This window comes from Cottoperca gobio, chromosome 18 (assembly GCF_900634415.1).
Source record: "Cottoperca gobio chromosome 18, fCotGob3.1, whole genome shotgun sequence".
Taxonomy (NCBI): domain Eukaryota; kingdom Metazoa; phylum Chordata; class Actinopteri; order Perciformes; family Bovichtidae; genus Cottoperca; species Cottoperca gobio.
The window spans coordinates 5,615,337-5,641,070 of NC_041372.1; the positions used below are offsets into that span (position 1 = coordinate 5,615,337).

Sequence of the window (25,734 nt, forward strand, 5' to 3'; positions counted from 1 at the left end):
TTGAGGAGCAACAATACGTTTATTTTATTTATTTTCAGGCTTTTTGTCACTGTCATATTCATTTTAACTTTATCACAGCTAGCAGGAATAATAGTTTTTCTATTTAAAACAAAAACTTTATTTATGCAGCATTCAAGGAATTGTGCTTAATATTTCGATATTGGTAAAGATTGTGTCTGACGCTGTCAGGTTACCGCCCACTCCGTTGGTTTTTCTCAATTGACGATCTTTGGTTATTTCTGCTCCACTGAGGAGAAACGGAAGTAGGTAAGGGTGAAGCATCTCGCCTGGTTAAACCCTCTCTGCTCTCCTCTCATCAGCAGCAGCCCCGCCTCGCGACGCGAACCGCTGGCTGGTTCACCTCCAACACAACCTCCCGCATCTGGCTGTCACACAGTGCTGCCGCTCCGTCCGGTACCGCGGCATGCTCATATACACACCGGGACATACGAAGTGGATTTTAACCAGAGGGGCACAATGTCTGAGGTGCGAAAATTCACAAAGAGGTTAAGCAAACCCGGGACGGCTGCGGAAGTGAGGCAGAGCGTGTCGGAGGCTGTGAAGAGCTCCGTGGACCTTGTGGTGAGCAACGCTTTAATGCAGTCTGTGGACCATTTTAGCTAACAGGGATAATGTAACTAACTGGTTAGCCTGCTAACTCCCACCCCCTCTGTTATCCTTGGGGAGTAACGTCATATTTTTTTTCATAGTTCTCTACATTGCTTCTGTTAATTTTGGCTTATCCACACTTTCTTCAGTTTTTTTTATTTGTGTCTTTCCAGTTTTCATTCACTGCCCTTGCCCACCAGCCTTAACGTTAACCTATCTGCTCCGTTTCTGTATGCACTGAAACAATTTTACAGCGTTACTGGCAGTGTTACATTCTGTGTAAAAGACATTACGCAGCTATTATATGCCGCGAATACAACACCCATATGTTGGCTTGGTCTTCTAAATTGCCGGCATTACAGACATTGTCCACGGAAACACATGGTTATTCAGTCATGTGCGGCTCCTTTTGTGTGCTGGCGGATGAGGAGCAGCGCCAGTTGGACAGCTGCAGCATGGCTTCCCTGTCCTTGGCTTGGAACAGTGTGTGAGCCTCTTTATTTCTGCTGGAAATGGCCACATTGTGCAAAAGAAGGCAGTTCATGCATGCCTTCATGATTAATGTAAATTGCTAATGACATGCGCGGAAAGCAAAATGTTTATGTTTTTCTCCTTTTGAATCAATAGCAGAGGTGGTGGCTGATAGTGGTTTGGAACAGACTGCAATAATGAGGGATTAGGCCAGTGGTTTGAGATGAATAGCAGTGAGGATCCTGCTGATACAGCATTTGTGTTTTTGTATGGGGGCCCATGTGTGTGTGGAAGTTATTTTCATGTAAGTTTGTCTAATGCGTGACATAGATCCATTGATTTCAATGCAGATTGACGGTCTTCTATTGATAACTTGTTTTCTTTTTCTTATAACTAAAACCATTTGGCATCTCCTCTACTTTCTCATTATGTGAAGAAGACAAACTTCAACCCAAAACACAAAAATCCTACATAAATTTGGCTGTTTTAGAGAGGAGCTAGATACATTTGTATAAGATAAACTCTTGTTCCCTTGAGATAGTCTTATGATGACCATCTTAAGGAGTGTGACGCAGAGACGTTACGAGGGTAATAATCATGTGATAAGGTTTTGCTTTCCAGAGCAGAGGTGGAAGTGTGTGTATGTCTGTTTGTGGCCACGTGTGTTATGTGTCGTCTGATGAGTTTTTTTCTGTTGTAGAGCAGCAGGTTTTAGCTGCTCATTTTGTGGAATAAATTGTTTGCTTGGTAACTGAGAACAAACGTTGTTTTGTGGAGGGTGCATGGGGATTCCCTCAGGCATGCTTTGACCATGCTTCCTGTGTGCCTGTGACTGCGTGTTCATTCTGAACATCTTTATGAAGTCAGTCCTATTTTCTAAGTCTTTCCTTTCATGCCTGTGTTCTCAGATTTTCATTTGGACAAATAAAACTTTATAAAAGGAAGTAGCAGAGTGCAGAAAAAAACAACAACCCGTGGGCCAATTAGTATTAAGTTGCTGCATTACGTCACTGCTACTTCATTACTGGTCTTCCTGGAGTTCATAGAAAGGTTCTGTGGAAAAATTGTTATCAAGTCCATAGCTGTGTCTGCGTTTAGTGGTCTTTTACATATGTGAAATGTTTGGGAAGCAGTGGACAGTAATTGTCAGCCTGATAATTGGTAGTGACCAGTCCTTAATGGATTACTTAATTCCAAAAAGTGGAGCCTCTTATGTATAGACGATAATGAATAATGAAAAGTTATTTGTAGCCCTAAGTGGTTCCAAAGCTCGCAGGGCTCCAACAAGGCACAGACCTATTGCATGTGACTAAAAGTAAAAATGTGACGTTTCACACACAGGTGTAACTAATAGGAACATAAGTCTTAATTGCTGCATTGCATTGCAGTAATTAGTAATTAGTTTCACATGTGCATTTCCTTCTCTGACATCTGCCGTGAAAAAGGTGTGTGAAGCTGATTAATTTGAAAACGATAAAACAAAACAAGAGTGCTCTGATGCCAGCAAGACTGTCAACTATATGAAATGCTCTAGAGGAATTCACTGTTGATTAAATATGTCTAAGTATTCCAAGAGTCCGCTTGACATTTGCCTCTGCTATGCAAGCCTCAGTGCCACTCACTATGCAGTGAAACATATATCTCCATATCTGGTCATTCTTTTGGTTTTTAGATAAATTGAAGGATTACACATTAGAAACAAGTCCCATTTGGTTTAGCCTAAACAATCTATTATAATTATGTAAAAAAATAAAATGCATTGCACAAATCTTAAAGCTATGCTGCTGAAAAGTAAATATTTTGGGGATACATGGTTTTCATTGGACAGCAACATAGGCTACTTATATTCAGTTATTAGCTGTTAATTGTGTTATATGAATGTGAACTATAAACCTAATAGAAACCCCCCCCACTCTATTTGTATGTATTGTGTGTAAGATTAGAGATGAAATTATTGACAGAAAAATAATTGCCAACTATTTTGACAATCAATTAATTCAGCAGAAAATGCTGTTTATCTCTCAAATATGGAGATTTCTCACTGTTCTCTGTTTTATATCATATTAAAGTGAATATCTTTGGGTTTTGGACTGACGAAACAAAACATTTAAAGACATTACCGTGGACATTTTTTTTACTATTTTCAGATATTTTATAGACCAAACGATTAGTCGATTAATGGAGAAGATAATTGGCAGATTAATCAATAATAGAAATAATCGTTAGTTGCAGCCCTATACAAGTTAAGAGATGTGGTGGAAAACTGAAACTTAAGTTCCAAATAATTTGCTTTGAATTTGATGTTTAAATCCTCTATCTGTACATCCCAAATGTGAATGCAACAAGAAGCCCTATTAATATATTCATATTTTCTTTGGAATAGACATGGTAATATAAGGATCAAAGAGGCGAGCTTCGTTGGTTTCTTCCCTCGAATGATCCGCTGTGTGTCTCATATACACACAGATTGGAGCACTTAGTGGGGTCAGCTGTGGGACAGAGGAGCTGCTTCATACTGTATGCCCGCTCATCTATTGTGTTTAAGTGTAAGCTTCCCTAGCCAGCTTGATAAAATCCACCCGGACATGTCGGAGTCGTGAGTGCCTTACATCTGCTGAGCTGTAATGGGACACAGACATCTGGAAATGCACCCTTGCCAACGTCATCGTCATCAAAGTCCTCTGGAGGCACATTGGCAGTCATGCTTTGTACTTTGGTGTTCTACTGCCTGGTTGATAGCTCAGAGGAGAAAGTGCTTGCATCATACAGTTACACCTGAATGTTAGGCCACGTCCTTTTTGTTTTTTTGCTTCTCTCTGTGTTTCTCAATCAGTGAGACTGTGGCTTCACAGCTGCCTGCTTGTGATTCTTAAGCTTCTTTCCTTTTCTATGAAAGCAGAACTCTCTCTCTGTCTTTCCTTCTCTCTTTCCTTGATTCCCCTCCCTTCCTCCTTCTCTTTCTCTCTCTCTTTCTGTAACATGATCGGTGTTGCAGTCGAGCCACTGTGCATTGCCGGTTTGCCTCTAACTTGCTGCGGTTTAGCTTGTTGCACATGACAGGAAGTAGAGCTGCAGCTTCGAGTGCACAGTCATGTGTAATGCTTTCAACAGACTTGTAGGTTTTGTGTTTTACTGCTGCTCAGGTTCCTACGTGTCCACTGAATAGCTGGTCTTCATGTAAAAACATAACAGTAATGCTACACAACTCAGACACATTTGCCAATACTACATTTCACAAGTATCATTGGGAAATTTTGTTTAAATTAGTGGTTTAAAAAAATGGTAAACACAGGTTTCATGTGGACAACCGAGAAAGTCTGGGTCTGGTGGAAAAATCTGCAGAAAATACATACTTGTAACCATCTTATTTCAGGGGCCAATTATTGGTTAGAGAACACTGAAAGGGAGAACTTTCTTTCCTTTACTTTCGTACACAGATACCAGGATATTCAAGGAGATGTTAACCCCTTAAACCTCACTGAACTACTGTATAGCCAAACACCACAAAACCACAGAACTTTATTTTCAAATTCTAGTGGAGATCCAAAATGTCCAATGATACCAAACATGTCTTTCATGGCTTTAATCTCAGGAAATGGGGAGTCTTGGGTTTGAATATTTATCTCAGTGTAAACATCATATAGCTTCACTGAGGAGCTGGAACAAGATGATGCACACCACTGTATATGAATGTGATACTTTCAGACATTGTGGAATTCAATTGTTTTTCCAACTTTAAAGCTGCTTAAAGCCTCTGAAAACCCAGACAAGCTCATGCAAGTGTATGGTAATGTACTGTCGGTCCCTACAGATACGAGAAACAAGGAGACAACTAATTGGTTCACTTGGCACATGAAGCTGCATCTCTCAAAGACCTCAACCTCTTTCATAGCTTATTATCCAGAACTACTGAATATCTGCACATACACACATGCCCAGCGATTGTTTTAGAGGGATGGCAGAAGATGTGAGGGGAGACCAGCAAGCAGAGGGGAGAAAGCCAAGCTACTGCAGAACTTTATTACTGTCTTTCTCACTCTGCACTTTCCAACAGTGGTACAGTAGGAAAACAAAGCTCTGCATCTCAGCTGCACAGCTATTAAGTGGAAATATGACCAGGTGGAAAATTACTGAATCATACTCCCATACAGCTGTAGGGCATTGTCAGAGCGTTCCTCCCCACTGTGCTTGTTCACCAAGCAGCAAGTATTGCCTACAGCCTCTGGGGCAGTGGCTCAGCAATATGGCACAGAAGCTGATCAAATCCATACAGTCTGATGATTTTCTCTGCTTGAGTCCAAAGGCTTGGTGTCGCCCAGCCAAGGCTTATTGCCTAAGCTATTCATCACCATCTTCACCGCTTAGCTTGAGCTTAAAGTGGCACTTTCTTGGAATTAATTCAGAATCATTCCAAGTGGTTTAGGTTTATACTTGTGATCACATCTTGACCTAGTTGTGGAAGGCTAGGTTTTAGTCTGTCGACTTCTTTAAGACATATTGCAGAGGCTGATTTCATATCATCCACTTCTCCATGAAACTCGAAACAGGAAGTTATGATATTAAGCTAAACCTGCCGTGTGGTATGTTTCATTTTGTTTCATTATTACTTATGCTTCTGCCAAGTACATTCTCTTTATTTTACAGCACAACTGTCAAGTCAAATATCATAATTTGTCCGTTCCACTGCTGCTTTCTCTCACTTTTCTTGCTCCTTCTGTCTTCGCCTGTGTATTCATTGTCATTTGCTCCCATTTCGTCATCTTTTGCCTTTTTTTTCCCATCCACCCACAACTCTCTGAGCAACTGTTTCCCTGCTCCATGACAGTTCTCTGAACTGTGTGGTTGTGTCTCTGATCTCTTGTGGCTCTACTTTTGTATAAGTGGTGAAAAGTTCTGCGAGTGAGCCCTTGTTAACTGCTTTCAAATAAGCAACGGCATGTGGAGTTTGCCAGAGCCACAGTACAGACACGATCATCAGAACATAAGATCAAAAAGAAAACGTTTTTTTTATTTGAAGTGACATTTCTTTGTGTTCTGTCGATCTTCCCCTCTCAGGAGCAGCCAAAGATTATTGAACCACTGGACTATGAAGCTGTGGTGTTCCAGAGAAAGGCCCAGATCCACAGCGACCCCCACAGAGACCTGCTGCTCTGCCCTGTCGACGATGTCTCGGTGAGTCCCCTCATCCTTTACTGCTTTGTCCTCTGCTAGCTCTCACCCAGGCCATCTTCCTCCCCAGGATGAAATACTATACTCAAGACGCCTGTGAGATCTCCACAGTAAACAGCCAAATCAGCAGCTTTTGTCTTGTAAAACTGTCTAAGTGAAAGGGGACCAAAGAGCTGTAAAATATCCCTTTCTAAAGAAAGATTTCCCAACATTAATCCCGTTTCTTCCCCAACACACCAGGCTCAATTATTTACAGGTCAGTCAAAGTCAGTAAAACACAATCCGGCCAGGTACCTCTCCTCTGTTTTTATTGGTGCTGCTTCGAACACATGTGGTTTTGTTTAGAGGCACGATTCTCTCTCTGTTCCTAGTTTTGTTTTTCGATCTTTTGACACTCATCTGATTCTTTGTATCTGTGTCTTCTGTTTCCTCTCATTCACCTTCTCTATGTTGTTGTTTGTGGCTTCCTGCTGTATTACTATTTGATGGGTAGATAAGGAACTGTCATTATATCATTGTTTGTTTTTGCTCGTGTGTGTCTCACTGTTTGTTTGTGTTTCACTGTGTGTGTGTTTGCAGGAGTCCCAGATCTCCCGGCAGAGAAGGACTGTTGTTCCCTCTGTGCCGCAGAACGCTGAGCGGGAGGCCAGGAGTCTGTTTGCCAAAGAGGTACTTTAACCCAGCTCCATGTGTATGACTTGGCCACACTTGGTCTCAAACAAACAGCACATCTGTAGCAATAAGTCCCTTCTAAAAATGAAAATGGAAGTTTTGGAGTAAAAAGAAAAGAAGCTATGGTATTCATAATTGATGTTAAATCTTCTCAGTAATAAGACTTTTATTATTTAGAATCTGCTCAATAAAAAGCAGACATAAAATTCAAGTAAAACTAAATAATTTCCTGATGGCTTCACACCAGCCTTCATGACATTCTGCCTAAAGTAGTCACTTGAAGCTCATAAAGGCACACAGAATGCACAGGCCAGTAGTAAACACATGCTGTACCGATGATATAATATATTAGCAATGAAAAACAGACTCCTCTGGTATGATGTGGATATACTCTGCTGCTCTGCCAGGCTCTAAATCTGTTTTCCTCAGCCAGCTCGCATGGCTATGATATTGCATGGAAACAACTGTCATAGGGATTGTTAAAACAGATCCAGGTTTACTCAGCATCTACTGGACAAAGATCCTTTCAGATGACTTAATTGAGAATTTCTGCTTGCAATTCCCACTGAATTAAAAGTAATATGCTCAACGAAAACCATCTTGAGTAATAACAAGTAGAAATCACGGCAAGGGTAAAGAGTTCTTCTGCTACATTGAGACTTTTTTTGAGTTCATAAATGATATGAAGCTGAAATTGTATTTCTCTGAAAAGAACCTTTTGCTTGGTCAGGTCACTTTGCTGCTATGGCATGTTGGTTATATGTGAGTGTATCTGCTGCCCCTAATCCAGCTCTCTGTGTTGATCTGTTTGGCAGTGCATCAAGATGTACAACACCGACTGGCATGTAATAAACTACAAATATGAGGCTTACTCTGGGGACTTCCGCATGTTGCCAAGGTAAGGAAAATATGGAAAAAACATTTTTTAGGGCTCAGACTTTGAGCAAAACAACATCAGAGTTCTTTACTGCCAAATATGTAACATATACAAGAGATTTACTCAGCTCACGTGGGTCTGCTTGATCACAACATGCAACAAATCTCTGTTTCTGTGTATTAATGTAGCACTGATGCTTCAGCAGAGTAGAGAAAATACTGCATACAAATTGAACTGCACAGAGTTCAGACAGATGCCCCTCTACAACACAACTGGTGCAGCCCAGATGTTTTAAGTTATTATTGAAATGGTGATAAAGCTTCCTAAGGAAATCATGTTTATCACTGCAACCTGCACTTGAACCATAAACTGGAGTGAAAGAGATATATGCGTAACAACATTTAACAAATACCTTAAACATTCCAGAGACATAAAAAGCCAAAATGTAATAACAGATAAGGTACACATACTGTACATAGCACAGGAGACAGTGCAAGCAGCAATGTGTTGCATGCTGTACAATGAGAAAAGACGTAGAGAGATAGCCGACCTCACCACAGGGGAAGTACAGTAGAGATGGGGCTGTTTTATTGAACACTGCTGACACTTACTCGCTGTCTTTTCAAAGCAAAGGCCTGAAGACAGACAAACTGCCAGCTCACGTGTTTGAGATCGATGAAGACGCCAAAGACGAGGTGAGTAGAGGGGCCTGAGCACCGTTAGATCACAGACATTGATCACTGCAGCGAGGATGAGTGGTCTGCTATTGACTCACGGCCCTTTATGGACACATTGCACCATGCATACATCTGCCCAGCTCTTAGAGATGTGCTATAAACCCTGCTCGGAAATGAAAATGACCCCTTTAATCTTTTTGAATTGTGGAGATAAGAAACAAATTTGACTCATTCCACATGCCTACATATCCAGAAAATATGAGCAAACAGAGCAGCCATGCTCAACGTGGACATGCTGGTAATTGTGCTGGAAGATTCCCTGTGACTTATGGTCTGTCAGTCCTTTAGCCCACCGAACAGTGTGACCCCTCAGAGAGTGTGGGACAGTGAAACCTTATATGCCCTATAAATAGCCCTCATCAATCCTCCCCCCTCCTCCCTGGAGGATGCAGATAAACTTAGACAGAGAGCGGGTTTAATTGAAGGAAAATAAATGCTGCTGCTGCCAGGACGGGGAGGGCTGGGAGGAGATGGCTCTCTTACCTCTCGAAATGCGCCATGCTACTGTTAAATGTTCTCTTCACTACGATTCCTGGCTGTGATGGCGAGTCTTAGCTGGCTTGTTGCAAGAATATTTAAGAAGAAAAAAAGAGATAACACACATGCACACACATATACTTATGATAAGGCAAACAATCATTTATATGTCTTTTATATTTGCTTGTAGAAAGCTTTACTATGTCCTTTTTATAACCTCAGACAGGGACAGTAGGCATTAGATGATGAGAATGCAAAGTACACTACCATTGTTGATATGAGGTAGGGTGTGACGAGGTGTGTATGCACGGTGGTCAGTCGCTCAGCTGATTTATGTCTGAGGGAAGCACAGACTTGAGCAAGCTGCGGGAGGAGAACAGCCAGTCAATTAGATTACAGGACAAAGCTGCAGGGAGGGGGTAATCGTGACGCTTGGAGGACAAAATGCCACTTCAATGTGATTACGCTCATCTCAATTGTGCACACACATAAACTAACATACACAGCTCTACCCTTTTCACTCAATGTCATGATATGTGTGTCACGTTCCAGACTTACATTACGTTAATTAGACCTCCGTGTACTATGCATTCCTCCAAGTGGCCGGACGCATTACTCCTGAGAATGTGTGTGTTTGTATAAGAGAGAGACAATTCCCTTGAGATGAATGTTTGTGCTTTCTGTGGTCCTTACAAACAGTCCCATGCTAGCTATGGGATGGAGAGGCTGCACTGAGAGGACTGAGTTATGAGTTATGAATTGATGGCATTTTTCATTGACTGAAATATGTTAATAAACTGCAGCTGTGATATGTGAACATTTCTCACAACGAGGTGCTTGCATCTCACAAGGTTGCGACACAAATCTGTCCACAGACAGATAGAAATATAAACATCTGGCAAAGTACTTAAAGAGCTTCTGTGGTAGTTCCCGCTACAGTAGGTGTCTCCAGGAGCACATTTTGCCATGATGACACACACACACACACACACACACACACACACACACACACACACACACACACACACACACACAAGCTAACAAACAATATCAGCGTTGCTGTCGCGGCTTGTAAACATTAAGCTATTGAGACTGTATACTGTCTACAAGCACAGTGGATATTGTTATGCTTCATATGTAAGGATCATTAACCCTGTTTGTGTCTGTCAGGACTCATCATCGATGTGCTCCCAGAGGGGAGGCATCATGAAGCAGGGCTGGCTTCAGAAAGCCAACATCAACAGCAGCCTGTCCGTCTCCATGAGGGTGAGTCACCACCAGACGTGCTGTCTGTGATTCATACAACATGACAGCAACAACAATTCTAAATCATTATCACTTCTGCATTATTCTATCCCATCATACTGTACTGTATGGTATAATCAAGAACTGTTATGTCATTCTCAACATTTTAAAATCATGTTCAAGAACTGAAAATGTAGGCAAAAACTGAAGAAGCTACAATCTGTTAGATATTCCTCTGACTTGCTCGTCCCTGCTGTGAATTGCAGGTGTTCAAAAGGAGGTACTTCTACTTGTCTCAGCTCCCCGACGGCTCCTACATCCTCAACTCCTACAAGGACGAGAAGAACTGCAAAGACACCAAAGGATCCATCTACCTGGACTCCTGCATAGACGTTGTTCAGGTATACAGGGCTTAAAATAATCTAAGTAATATGAAATGCACAGTTGAGAATACTGCGATAACACAATTATTTTTCCATTTGACAACTCTTCAATAAACCTTGCTGCTTGTTGAACTCATTTTGGTATATCTCCCTTTGTACCCACTGTGAGTTTTCAGCTTTTGGCACAAGCTCTCATCCTCGTGAAAGTCAGTGTGTTTCCTCGTCTCACTGCGCTCCAGGGGCCTTTAGTCGCTTTGATTTGATAGATTTACAGCATTCCGTTGACTTGGGCAGAAAAGTCCCGTTTTAGCAGATTATGAAGGGCTGCTGCTGTTGGCTCACAGCACAGGCTGGTACCTCCTCCAGGTCTGCACAGGCTGCCAGGAAGCTTTGAGTTTGATGAACACATTCAGAAGATGAATGGGAAGATTGAGGAAGACTCATTCTGACTGGTTGGTGTGGAGGCTTGTGGAGTATGGTTTGTTTGACACGTAAAACGTTTACCACTCACTTAAAATGACCCCGTGTTAATGCAAATACTCTTTAGTGAGGACCTTGTCAGTTTGGATCCATCTGTAGCATTGTTCAAACAAAACGCTCATTATAGAGATATGTTTTGGTCAGGAAAATATATACATTGGCTTAATGATATTAACCTCCAAGGAAAATCTTGTTGTGTTACCCCAACCTATAGCCCTGCTCTTATTAGCAGAATTTTGAATACGTTTTTAACCATTGTTTGAGGAAAAAGGTAGAAATCAAAGTATATAAAAAGCAGTAATTCTTTCCCCCTCAGAGCCCTAAGATGCGCCGCAATGGCTTTGAGCTGAAGATGCAAGACCGTTACAGCCACTTCCTGGCTGCAGACAGCGAAGCAGAGATGGAGGACTGGGTGATTACGCTGAAACAGGCTCTGCAGAGCACCAGTGAGCCCAGCCAGGACAGGAGGAATGGTGCAGAGACGCTGGACTGTGCCCTCGGTGAGTTTTACTGTAACTGAAAACTAACATACCCGCGATATATCACATATATAACATGTCCTGATCATCTTTCACTCAACCTGTTATTAACAAAATTATTGAAAAGTTGCTGTACAGTCATGGTCCATTTAGCTGCGATGATAATAATAATAGCATGTTTGAACATAACCTGAGCCTGTTTTAGTGGCTGCTAGGGTTAAAGTAATCTCTTTCCCTGCAGTGGAGGGAGTCCAACACTCCCCTGAAAGTAAGTAGTAGAGCGCTGTGTTTTTACATTTTAATGGCTGGCTTCCACATTACAATGATGCATAGGCAATAATTAGGAATAATATCAAACCTATAGCTGCTGCCAGTAGAGAGATAGAAGCTTCCACATCAACTGTACATTTATCTAAAAGATATTCAGCTATGCAGGTACAAGTCAAGCAAAGCTCAGGAAGCAGTTTTCAGCTGTTACATTTGTTCTTTTCACTCCCAAATTCACTCAAGTGTGTTTCTTTAGCAGCAGTTTGCAGAGTTGTTGAACTTGTTGCTTGTCCTGAGCAAGAATGGGAGCCTGGAGGAATGCCAGCAGTATTATGTACTTTGCTTACTTCTTGCCAGTATCTGTGGGCCCTTTTTTATTATTATATAATAATATACTCTCTGCAGAATGTTCGAGTCAAACCAAATAGGTCGAGCTTAGTCAGAGATGCTGATGAGGGACTACGAGGCCAGAAAGATGGAGAGGCACTTAGGTTTCACTCAGTCCATCGTCTGTCACCTGGGAGTCAGCAGAAGAGTGAATAGCATCTTTTTAAATTTGCCCAGTAGACTGTAAGATATCAGTTTGTCTAGATGGAAAACACAACTTGCAGACAGACACATAAGAAGCCATTAGGGAAACATTGAGTGAGCAGAGCTCGATTGGACCTGATTTACAATCGGGTGGTTTATTGTGAGACTGGGTGTCTGCGCATTCTGATGACATGTATTCACGTGTGATCACTGTCCCGTTCAATCAGATGACGACACTACCAGCCAAGGTAAAGGTGAGAGCCTGCTGGAGAGCCTGGGGAGGAGCCTACACCCTGAACTAATAAAGGTATGAAGGACGGTTAAATAATTAATTCAGATGTTGTGGCTGAGTTACTGAGATGTATACGACGGCGTATTAAGGCCATTGTACGTACAAAAGAAAAATAATTACGGAGCCTGGGAGAGGGGAGTAATATTACATTTTCCGAGAAAATAAACTTTAATATTATCTGAGATTATAAAGTCACAAAATTGTGTTTTTTTGTCAAAGAACCACATCATTTCACTTTGCAAGGTTGGATCAACAGACGCCACTGTTTGCCGTGTATTATGCCTGAAGTGGATGACCTCATCAAAGTATACGTTGCAATTGGATTAAGCAAAAAGGAAATACTTTTCCATTTTTCCATACCATTTTCTTTTAAATATTACCCCCCCCCCCCATTCTGTTGTTTCTTTTTCTTTTCTTCCAATGGCCCTAACATGCCGTTGTGTGTATATACAGTAGATATACCGAAACATTTAAGATTTCACATTTCAAGAGTATCATTTTTTGTTTGTTTTCTTGTGTTTTGTTTTGTTACAGCAGATGATAGTAAAATAAATATATAAGAGCAGCTCTTTTGTTGGACTCTCTGCGTTTTGAGTCTGTTTTCTAAGCTTGAGAACAGCAGTTTTGATTCTACAGAGACTGTACTGCTTTAATATGTCTATAAACCCAGAGCTACTCACAGACAACAAAGCCCTCTGTGCTCTGTGCTGCTGTTTCACTGCTGTTTGCTCTGGGCCACTCCAGCACAGCTTTTCCCAAGATCACTTGTCTGCAGGCTGGTCACAACTAGAACTAGAAAGAGGGGGAGGAGAAGTGGGGAAGGAGATGGATTAGGGCTCTTACCGTGACCTGAGGGTTTGATATGTTTGTCTCCATTAGATGCCCTTCTCATCCTTTTGTCTGTTGACTGCTTGTCTTCTTCTGTGTCTCACTCTGTGTCTGTATTTGAGTTGGTTTACTAGCAGAGAAAACACTCAGAGGCAACTCAGTCTACTGTGTAGGGCCCATAGTTGTGTGAGATACTACTGTTTCTATTCTCCTATATCTCTAAAATGTACATTTATACACACATGCATATGTTTTAATGAGAACAACATTGCCAATTTTCCAAATAACAATAAGTAACTAAATTGCCCTATATTATACAAGAGAGCTTACACGTTGTTATATAAAGCATTGAAACTTCAGCCTAATAACATATTTTTAAATAATAAAAATGAGAAGAATACAAATGCAAAGTGATTTGAATAAATTCTAAATAAACAAATACCTAATACATTGGACAGTCATTTCATTTGATGTCACTTTCATTCTCTGTATGTCTGCAGTACGCCAGGGAGACCGACCAGTTTAATAAGATCAACAGGAATGAAGGCAGACCAAAGCTTTTCTCCCTGGATCCAGAGACACAGGTATACAACATGCTTCTTTTAACACTTGGTTCTCCTATGATTTATTTATTTCACTATTGATTCAGACTATTTGATCTCTCCTCCCCTTTCCACTGTTTCCTTCTCCTTTGTCCTCTTCTTTCTTTAACTGCTTGCATCCTCTCTTATCCTCCCTTTTATCTACTGGATCAATCGTTCTCTGCCTGTTGTTTTATCTCCTGCCTTCATGCTCCCTTCCTCCCTTCTTCCCTCCTCTCCTCCCTCCTGTCCAACATCCAGAGGCTGGACTTCTCCGGCATCGAACCAGATGTGAAGCCATTCGAGGAGCGTTTTGGCCGTCGTATCGTGGTCAGTTGCCATGACCTGACCTTCAGTCTCCAGGGCTGCGTCAGCGAGAAGGGTGACGGCGTCCTCACCAATGTATGCCATCACCTTACTTCCACAGGAAGGATTCATTTTATATTCTACTAATATCAGTCTACTACTATCTCTACTTCTTCCTATGCTTCACCATGTACTGTATACATTTAAACTAAAACCTTTCATAGTCAAATAGAATAGAATAAACTAGATTAAAATATATTAAATAAATAAGTAGGCACACCAGACCTAAAATACTTCGCTCAAAAGTGATCACAATAGTAAAAATAATATTAAATATTATTGTGAAAATACCTCTGTGGGGATTTTGTCTGTATGCACTTAAGCATATCTAATCACACAACTTCCACCATCCTCACCCTCTGCGTGCTGCCCCACATAATGCACTTTCATAATTCATGCTGGTCTGTCTGGAAGCAGTGGAAGTAACTGGGCCAAAGGAAAACACAACCAGATACCGCTGTAATATTTTCTCATTTAGTTTAGGATAAGAAATAAGTTTGTCAAAATCAAGCAATTCCAAACACTGAAGTTGCTACATGCTCTTAATTTTAGCATTAAACTTTCTTTAAGTGTTAAACTTTGTTGCTCCAAATAAACAAGGACTTATGCAGGAAGTCAGTCTGATGAATGGTAGACATGTCTTGTTGCGTCTCATGTTTTAAACGTGCAGAGCTCCTGGTAGCATGAGACGGCAGTTTAGAGCGTGTGTGAGCACTGCCTTTCTCAGAGTGGATTGCTGTAGTCATAAAACATTGAGTTGCCTGCTTGTGCATTAACGGGGCTGGTAGGAGACATGAACTGACGCATATTTGTGGTTTGGAAGCAGCATGTTCTCCCCCGCCTCCTCTTCCTTCCCTCTTCTTCTTCCACAGTGTCGTATAGGTTTAATGTTTATTGGATGCAGTTAGGCTTGTCTATCATGCAGGAAGCATCCATCCTGGCATAAGTGCACAGTCATTCAGAAATGTGTGGTTGTAGTTACTGCAGAGCCAACATTTGCGTCCAAACTAGGGATTAGCTAAAATGTGTATTTGGTGTCTGATAAATGTATTAATTTATACAATTAACTGAAAGACGCATGTTTCTAAAAATGGAACAATCTACCATTGTACCTGTCACAGATTGGCATGGCAGATTAAAACTCTTAATTTCAGGTGTCATATTGGAGGCGGGAAACACTGAGTTCTGTCTATTGTTTTGGTTTTCTGTCACATATTACATACACATCTTTGCATGTAATAAACCCAATAATAAAGCGAATCCATGCATCCAACCATCAGGCTTTTTTTTTTAAACTCCCTGTGTGGTGTCAGACATGTCAGACATTATAGAGTTAACATGATCATTCTCAATACCCCAGTAAATATGCAATAAGCAGGGTTGTCCAATGTATAGATCTAAAATCTCTGAAAAAATGTATAGTTGGGGTTCATTCTTCATGGAGGGATTAAGATGAATAAAGCTAGCGTGAAATGTGATATAAAGTAAATGAATCCAGTGATATTATAAACCCTGGCTGATGTATTAAAGTGTGAAAAGCCCTTAACCATCTCTCTGCTGAACCCCAGGTGGAACCATTCTTCATCAGCCTCGCTCTCTTCGACGTTTCCAAGAGCTGTAAAATCTCTGCCGACTTCCACGTCGACCTCAACCCTCCCTGTGTCAGGGAAATGCTGACCGACGCCTCGGGCCAGCTCTCTCCGTCTTCGGACTCAGAGGGTGGAGGAGGAGGAGTCAGGGAAGGAGGAGGGGCAGGTGGAGCCATGGTGAACGGAGACTCGGCGAAAGGAAATGGCCTGCCGGTTCTTCAGAGGGTGTCAGAGGCTCTGCTGCGCTTCCCTACACAGGTAGAGACTTGTGATTAGACAGGCTGTGATTAGACAGCTGTTTGAAGGAGGAAATGAGCCACTGATAGTGACGGCCAGTCAGAAGTGGGCATGGAACCTGAATTATTGTTGTATCTTTCATACAGATCAGGTGTGATTAACACAATGCTCCATCCTGTTTGTGAGACATCAGCGTCTTCTTAAAAAGAAAAAAACAGAATCTAATCGATTTAATTCATTATTTATATTGTTGATTATAACAAAACACTTATACTAATAAGACTCTAGGAAATTCAAATATACCAAGCGTAATACTGGTTGCACATTTGACGGGTAAAGGCAAGATTATAAAAGTTATGTAAAAGATGAGTCATTTTACTAATGTAAACTCTTAAGGCAAGTGATTTAAGTCATTTTCTAGTCTAAATAAAACCATAGAAGTTTGCTTTGTTGTATTTCTGGATTGATTTGTTTAAGTTTATGCTATTCAGTTACAAACAAAAGTCACATGGGCTCTGCGGATGTAGCTTGCTTATTAGGCAAAGATTTGACAGACCTGTCATCCTGTCGGATTAGAGGTTTTACTGATGTGAAACTGATTCTTAATGTTTTTGAACGGCTCTTTTCTCTGGTGTTTATAGCAATTAGGCCACATGAAGCACTAACTGAAAATGAGCATTCATTGAGAATGTGGTTTTCTCTTCGTTCGTTGCGTTTGGTCTAATTTCCAAGCATTAAGAACAGCTGCCACACACACACACACACACACACACACACACACACACACACACACACACACACACACACACACACACACACACACACACACACACACACACCTGTTCCTCACCATTTGGCCCCTTTAATACCATTCAGTATCTCAGAAAGACTTGTGTCGGTTGTAAATTAGCAGCAGTTAGGATATAAAAAAGAGTCAGATACTTATTTCCGTGATAAGAAACATGAATGGGCTGTCACAGCAATAATTTGAAGACAGAAACAAAAGATGAGAAGATGAATGGGGCATGGTCCTCAGAAACAGTATTTCTGATAGAGAATGCAGCAGCCAGTAGCAGGCCAGACACAGATTAAAAGCTGCAGACATACAATAAAAGAACCGCTCCAAATCTAATTTACGGACTTAATGTTACATTCTGCCGACCGACATCTGTGAAAGTTCTACACCAGCAGAACACACACATGCAAACACATGCATACAAACGGAGCAGGCTCTACCTCTGTGATTAGTGTGCTATTATAGCTCGGCAGACCGCAGTTTAATTTAGGTGCATTGGGTGTGGTCCAAGGACTGAGCCTCTACTTCTTATATCCCTCCACTGCATCAGCAGCTCTCACAGCCTCTGTACCAGTTCATTACACAATTCACAAATCTAATACATTTGTCTAAGTGCCAATGTGAATGAGTTGTTTTTACCAGCCACAAACCAGCAGTTGGTGTATGTTTGCAAAAAAGGAGCTGTGACACTGTTTGTGAGCTATTCTAGGCAGTTTAATGACAAAATGTTGAATTTAGGAGCTTTCCCCGCCACGTTGTGCCAAGTGAAAGGCAACAAATCAGAATTGTCAAAGAATGAAACCAGAAGTAGCTGCATGTGGTTGTTTTAAACCATGAAGAGGATGAACAGAGTTATGGCTTGGAGTGTGTCTGTCTGACTGGCACCATGCTCCTCTCTTCTCTCTGTGTGTTGTTAATGTTTGTGATGTCTTCATCTCTTTTCTTTTAAAGCTGCATTAGTCGCTAAGATGCAACTGCTCCCTCGATAGTGTCCCTGAAATTTTTATGATCTCCAAAATGACTTCCGGTTAGATTTCTGTTTCTGTTTCTGAGTGGAGGTTATATATACATATCATACTAATATGGGGGCTTAACTTAATATGAGCAGCATGGTTTTGTCCGAATGTAATTTCTGTCCCCTCGAGATTGTTTGTGTGAACTGACACTACAAGTTTAAAGACAGCCCCATCTCAACAGACCAAAAATAGAAGTGAGCCCTGTGTGGTTTTCCTGTATACGTTCAGCTAACAGCAGCCACTTCCCCCGCACTTACCTTGTAGAGAAGAAGTGGATGGTTTTAAGACTAAAAGACATTTCAGGTTTAAATTGCTGATGATTGTCTATTTATTTGAGTACCCAGCAGTTTGGATGAAGTGGTTTCTAGAAGGGGGGGTTTGTAGGGAAACCAACACAGTCTGTTAATACACATTCAACCACAGATCTCCTCCTCTATCATCAAGTCCCTACTCTAAGTAACCTCCTCAGTCATTTCTCCCTCTCTCCCTCAGGGAATCTTTTCAGTGACCAACCCTCATGCAGATATCTTCCTGGTGGCCCGTGTAGAGAAGGTGCTACAGAACGGCATCACACACTGCGCCGAGCCGTACATCAAGACCTCTGACATCAACAAGGTCCACCTCTTTTAAAAACACACACACGACGAAAGCAGCAGTGAGCTTTGCAGTTTAACATCCAGTTTTGTGTTTTGTGTTTGTCTGCTCCCATGTCTCCGCAGACTGCTCAGAAGGTGCTCAAAGCTGCCAAGCAGACATGCCAACGATTGGGCCAGTACAGGATGCCATTCGCCTGGGCTGCCAAGTAAGACAGGAATAATCCATGAGTCAAAATATTACCAAGTAATGAATCAGTTTGGATTCATTTTTAGAACGACCCAATGCGAATGCATACAAATATATGTCATTAAAATAAATAAGCTTTGGATTTTAAACCTTAAAGTGTTTTATTGTATTATGTCTAAATGTCACACATCCTCTGATGTGTTTTCAGGCAGGTGTTCAAAGACGCCCAGGGCAGCCTGGACATGGATGGGAAGTTTTCTCCTCTCTACCGCCAGGACAGCAGCAAAGTCTCCACTGACGACATCATCAAGCTGCTGGCTGACATCAGGAAGTGAGTCATCGCCTCGCTTCTGCTTTTTTAGCCAGTGCTTAGGTACTGAAGCTCAAAACACTCTGCGCTGGCACGTTTATGCCTTTCAAATGGCATTGCATAGCAGACAGAGTTTTGTAAATGTATAAAAATCCTTTATTCAGACTAGATTGCATCTTGTTCTTATTTTGAATCTCTTTTTCCTTGTCAGACCTGAGAAGAGCAAGCTTCAGAGCATCCCTGGACAGCTGAATGTCATCATTGAGTGTGTCCCACCTGACTTCTCAAGTATATTGTCATTCCTAAACACTCCCCTTATCCTAACGTTTGTCTCTATGTAACAATGAGTTTGAGTGCCAGCCTTAAAAGAACACAGTAAACATGAACAATGTACAGTAGTCAGCAGATAAAGTATATTAAAACTTGTAGCAAACAGCTGTCCCTCATCACATGTAACACCATATCCATGTTTTTAGAATGCAAATGATACATTAGAGAAGTAGAAAGAAAGCCCTTCAAATCATTGTGAAGAGACGAGTTGACAGGTGTAGACTACGGGTAGGATGATGAAGGGAAGGAGGTGATGGAGCTTATCCACGTGGAGGAAAGAGCATCATGTGGTAGAATTGTAGGAGGTATAATGAAGGATAATCCTTGGCGTCCTGCATTAATTGCAGAAGTATTCAGAAGCTTTGATAGGAATTAGTTAGGATTATTGTAACTAGGATGTAACTGAGGTAATCTGTGGAGCTTAAAAACATGTACATTTGATTTGAAAGGTCTCAGCTGCTTTTTGTAATTAATATCAGTATTTAAGTTTGAACTGACGAGCAGTTTGGGTATTTGCAGTAATAATAATAATAATACTACTGTCAATGTAACCTCCCTCTGTAAAACATACACACAATAGGAACATGAGAGGAAATATATATCATCAGATGGAGGTGCAAATGCAAATAAAAGCAATACATTAATATATTATTATGTAAGATGTGGATAAGAGAAATAAGATCATATAAGCAGGTGAAATTTATTCATAAATAACCAAATGTATAAACAAATTAGATGCAAATAATAAGAGATGATCTAATGTAAAGAAGAAAAAGATTATAAAATGTATAAAAGTGCACATAACATTGCTAAAATGATGATACTAAAACAAGCACAATTTACAATGTCAATAAAGTTCAAATAAAATAGTAATAAAGAGATGTAATAATGGAAAAATAAGTGTGTGAATGAGGGAAAGGCTGTTTCAAAGCTGAGAGGAGAACTTAACTCACAAGTACACAGTTATCTGAAGTTTACTCTTGGGATGGCACAATAAACGGGAACACAGCTGTAGGTTTGGTTCCCTAACTCGTGCGCTCTCTCCCCCAGATACGGTGACTTCCTCTTACGTCCCTGTCAAGCCCTTCGAGGATGGCTGTGAGCGGGTGTCAGTGGAGGTCGAGGAGTTTCTCCCCGAGGAGGCCAAGTACAACTACCCCTTCACCACCTACAAGAACCAACTCTACGTCTGCCCCCTGCAGCTCAAATACGACAACCAGAAAACCTTCACCAAGGTGACTCGGAGTGAATCTGGATAAAAAGTTATTGATTTCTGTGTTGTTGCCGCCTACTCAGAAGGAATATGAACATGTTTCTGCTTTGACTTGATTGGTCGTATCCACTCTCACTGATTGTGTGCACTGATGTAATGTTTCCTCCACGCCAGGCTAGAAACATCGCAGTCTGCATCCAGTTCCGAGATTCAGATGAAGAAGGTGTAACCCCTCTAAAGGTGAGTTGTATGAACTGCTACTGTATATGTTAGTGATACACACATTTGACTTTGTGATGCAGGAGTGTATTCACAGGTACTTTGCATCTGAGATTTTGAGATTACAGTTGAAATGTTACACCTTACTATCAAAGAGTTTAGGATGTTCAAATGAAATAGAACTATTGACATGATGTGAGTCAATAACCAGACATGATTTGAAGAAGCGTCTTCAATCATTTCATTATTCTCAAAAATTCCAACTTTTTTCTTGTACAATTAAAGCTTTAGTCTGTTACAACTTCTTTCTTGTAACATTCAATATTATTTCTTTTTAATAATACTAAATTGTAGATACAGAGATCTGTCAAATGTCAGAACATTTATCAAAGAATCTAAAACTGAAAGCTTTTATAAGTAATAACACTTGAAGTGACATAGTTCAGTAAATCAACTGTATCACATAATGTAATTATATATATATATATATATATATATATATATATATATATATATATATATATATATATATATATATATATAATGTAGGGTTCTAATTTAAAGTTCTCAATTTTGAACAAGGAGTTTATAGACTAACAGGAACGACACCATCCAGAGAGTGTATGATGTGTGTATTTATGATATGTCTGTTGACAATATGATTGATTTGCACAAATAGCAGATAATGCAGATAATCCTGATAAAGTTTAGACTGAACCAAAGACAATAAAGCAGAAGAAAGATGATGGGCGGAGGGATGAAACAAACACGCACTTTGTTTTCATCAGACTAGCAGGAGCCTGGTGCAAACGTCTCCGAAACAAAAATACTGTCATGAAAACATTTGGAAATTCCTACGCGAGATTTGATCAATAGCACAGGCTGCAGACGTGATGAACTCTTCTTTTTATTGCTTTTCACAAAGTGCAGCTGAGGGGCCAGAAAAGGAGAAAGGAAACGCTTACAGAAGCTGGTTATTATAGCTGGCAGGAGAAGATAATGAATGGTCACTCTTTTTCTCTCGTCTCTTCCTCGCTATTCCTCTCTGGCCACACATGTCAAATATTTGTGGGTGGAAAGCTTTTCCAGAGGGAGGGAGGAAAACAGAAATTCTTTGACTTCAACCGCCAAAACATTTGCACTTGATGCTCTTGATTAAGTCAGTGCAGACAGGCAGATCTGCTTCCAGTATTATACAACAGACACCGCACAGTCTGGTCTCAAACAATGCTGCAAGTACAGTGAGGCAGAAGGTTGTTTACAAACAATGAGCCGGAGCCAGCAGCACACCTCAGGAGATTTCAATCAGAGGCAGCGGAAGCTCGGGGAGGCTCGGGGCTTTACTGAGAGGAAATTATTTTGGAGTTTTTCGGAACAGAAACGTGCCTTTTCGAAATTAAAGGGACAGTTAACCCCATAATTGAATATACATATTTTTCCTCCTACCTGTAGCGCTATGTAAGGTCAAGGTTTATTTGTGGGCTCACCTGAAATTGTACTTTAAATACCTGAAAGATGACGAGCTCGACCTGTGCAGCCAGTGGAAAATGTTTTGTTTTTGAACCTGTGTGGTTCAGTATGTGTATGAACGGGACAGCCTCTCTGTCAGATAAGATCAAAGGCACTTCCTCTAGCTACGCCTGGACCCCCATCCTGATTCAAGTAATCAGAACTCCCATCAGCCACCTTGCTGCTTCTGTAAGGGCCCCTGAATGTGTTGGTTTTTCATGGTGGTTTGCTAAACATGCACCACTGTGCACCGCCTGCAGTCCTTCCGTACCTTGTGACTGCAACAACAGATCTTTGCTGAAATCTGTGTAATCCCCCTCCACCTCCCAGCTTCTTCCCCGACTGAGCTGAGAATTTGAACCCTGTCCTCCCTCTCTGAGCCGCTCCCATCCTCCAGGCTCGTCTAGTCGTCCTGCAGAGGCTCCAGATTTTCTTTCCTGCTCCCGGCTCCAATCAGTCTCAATTTCCATCAGTTCGCTCCAGAGATCTGTCCTTTCTCTGGCCAGCACCGCTCATTATTGTTCATTAGAGATGACTACAACTGTTAGCATCCTCATTACAGTATCAAACCAGCCATCACAACAGGTCTGAAGTTTTTTCTTCCCTTTTGTCGCCCCTCATTAGAAATATCCTGACCTGGTCAAGCGTGACCATGCTACACAGGTTTATACACAGTGTTGTCTCTCCTAGAGTTTGAGGGTGCATTCATAAAAGAAATCCCACATTTACATCTGCTCATGGCTCTAGTTGCCATATGGAAAGAAACATGAATACTTATGTCATCACATGTGGAGTCAAAGGGCTGTAGTTGTTCTGTGTGTGTTGGTTTTCTGTCATTATCATCATCCAGCAGAAGAGGGAGGGCTCTGCCACTTGATTAAAATAACGTAAACCGTGCTTTGTGAGGCCCGAAAATGTATAAAGATTTTCATGATGAGGACCGGGGTTGTCTTGTCAGAGGCGTTTGATCATTTCAGGTTCCCCTCTCCAGTTTCTCAGTTCTTTGTTTAATCTGTCGGTTCTTGTCGCTGTGGCCCCAACATCAAAGGACCAGAATTGATGACTGATGTGCTTGCTTGCCTTTCAGTGCATCTACGGCAAGCCGGGAGACTCACTCTTCACCAGCAGCACCTACGCAGCCGTCCTGCATCACAATCAGAGCCCGGAGTTCTATGACGAGGTGAGATGATGACCTCATTATACTGACCGCCGGAAATTTCACATCACATTAGATACATTGAGCGGCACTTTGACAGGCATGGGGCTAATTCCTTCTGTTGAATAAAACATCAGGTTATTGATCCTGGATTATATATAAAGAGGAAGTTGATTCAACTTTGATTGTTATACTCAAACCCCCGAGAACCAGATTTGTGTTCGGAGGCAGTCGAGTGTTCAGTGCTCAAATTCCTCAGCCAGCACTGAGATAATCCCACAAATCAGTCTCAGTGTAGAGCTGTGATCTCACACTGGTCAAACAGTCACAAACCCCTCTACACACACACACACACACACACACACACACACACACACACACACACACACACACACACACACACGAAACCAGGAGCTCAGCGAAAGAGGTACAGTCAGGATCCTGTTAGAGGGGTAGAGCAGAGGGGGGCCATATGGCACTGATATCAAACGGATTAGGATTTTAAAGAGTACCCACATACACACACAGTCACGCTCGCTGGGCTTTACCTCCACATGCTTGAGCTTCCAGTCATATCATGGAAATTTCTGCTCAAACAACAATGATCTTTATCTTTTAACGTAATCTTTGAATACAATGAAAAGCGCTATAAAACCTGATTATCATTGTTATTATAATCTTTATTATTAATGCACCGAGGATTCTGAGATTTTAGAAACTCTAAGTCAGGACACACGCAGCTTTAAAGAAATCTTATGGACTTCTCTGACTTTCCCAAGAGTAATAATTGAACACTAACTGAATGATTCATGCTCATGTCATAAATGGGACGTTTATGGGAGTCGTGAAATTCATTCATAACATTCCTAAGCAATTTGTTGGTTACTAGATCTGTTTTAGTGGAAAACCATTTTAGTGGTTCTGTATGTGTCACTTCCTGTGAAAAGATCAGCACTGCAAGACACAGGAATAATACTTTTCCTTGCTGTTGCTGCCCCCTGGTGGATAAAGTGTTTTTTATATTTATATTTATTCAGGGACTCACAAATACTTTATCACATGTGTTCTGTGTTCCCAAGTGCTAAATACCACTACAATTTAATATGCTAATTAACATTTTTAGTAATCAACATGAATTTAATGTGAAAAGAGGGAATAATAGGCAGTGGTGGCTGGTTACTCGTTACATTTACTCCGTACTTCAGTAATAACATTTAATTGTACTTCAAAGAGTTGTTTTGCAAAATACTTTTTACTCTTACTCAAGTTATTTGTGCTTCACACTTCTCGCTACTTACTGATTCATTTAGTTATCATGTGTCTGGTTCTGGATATGGCCCTTTAATAATAATAATAATAATAATAATAATAATAATAATAATAATAATAAGCTTTATTTGTATAGCACCTTTCATACAAGAGTTGCAGACCAAAGTGATTTACAGCAAAAACATAACAATTGTACAAAGTTATACAGAGCATTTACAGTGCAATAATCACAGTGTGGATGTAAATGTGAAATAGCATTAAAAATAGCATTAGAAATCACATATATTTACACACCATGGTCCTCTCATCAAGCACTCAAAATTCAACGATCACTCTCGCCTATCATTACACATTACACTATAGACTATGGTGGTACATCAAGGCGTGTTACCCGAGCCGAAGGGACAAAGCAAGGCCGTCGCCTCTCTTACCCGTAATCCTCCTGTGATACAACACTTTGCTGCCTTGTTTAACCCCACTGGACTCAATCCAGACCTCTGGGAGGATTTTCAATTAATCTTTACACTATCAACCGAGCTTCTCCTCGCACCTCTCAAAGGATTTATTTATTATATATACACGTCGGGCGGTGGCGAACGGCCTCCCGGAGGACTTTGTTCACTCAACTAGTTTCTCATTCAAACCATCAATTATTTATTGTAATAGCATTAAAAAATAGCATTAGTAAAATTGGAAAAGGCTAATAGTTAAGAGATAAAATAGCAGCTTTAATAAAAGCATTTAAATTAGTTTAAAATGACAAAAAGTAGCAGCATTAAAGATTGTATAAAATATCACTATTAAAAGGCTAAAGTAAAAAGATATGTCTTCAGTTTACTTTTG

The 25,734-nt window shown here is 40.9% G+C and overlaps 1 protein-coding gene across 3 annotated transcripts in view; it reads left to right on the top strand.

The window, feature by feature from the left end:
* Positions 1-301: 301 nt before the first annotated feature.
* dock11 (dedicator of cytokinesis 11) overlaps positions 302-25,734 on the top strand; it is a 67,086-nt gene continuing 41,653 nt past the window's right edge. For 2 of the 3 annotated variants that reach the window (XM_029454460.1, XM_029454461.1), the window contains exons 1-19: positions 302-582; positions 6,136-6,252; positions 6,829-6,918; positions 7,737-7,819; positions 8,427-8,493; positions 10,183-10,278; positions 10,524-10,658; positions 11,437-11,620; positions 12,625-12,704; positions 14,018-14,101; positions 14,360-14,500; positions 16,033-16,311; positions 18,595-18,717; positions 18,822-18,904; positions 19,094-19,216; positions 19,407-19,483; positions 20,576-20,760; positions 20,913-20,978; positions 23,554-23,646. In XM_029454460.1, the coding sequence (XP_029310320.1) occupies positions 478-582; positions 6,136-6,252; positions 6,829-6,918; positions 7,737-7,819; positions 8,427-8,493; positions 10,183-10,278; positions 10,524-10,658; positions 11,437-11,620; positions 12,625-12,704; positions 14,018-14,101; positions 14,360-14,500; positions 16,033-16,311; positions 18,595-18,717; positions 18,822-18,904; positions 19,094-19,216; positions 19,407-19,483; positions 20,576-20,760; positions 20,913-20,978; positions 23,554-23,646 (2,211 nt within the window). In that variant the 5' untranslated portion in view covers positions 302-477. Of the gene's footprint in view, positions 583-6,135; positions 6,253-6,828; positions 6,919-7,736; positions 7,820-8,426; positions 8,494-10,182; positions 10,279-10,523; positions 10,659-10,771; positions 11,119-11,436; positions 11,621-12,624; positions 12,705-14,017; positions 14,102-14,359; positions 14,501-16,032; positions 16,312-18,594; positions 18,718-18,821; positions 18,905-19,093; positions 19,217-19,406; positions 19,484-20,575; positions 20,761-20,912; positions 20,979-23,553; positions 23,647-25,734 lie in introns of those variants that run through there. The other variant, XM_029454462.1, reaches the window with a different exon arrangement.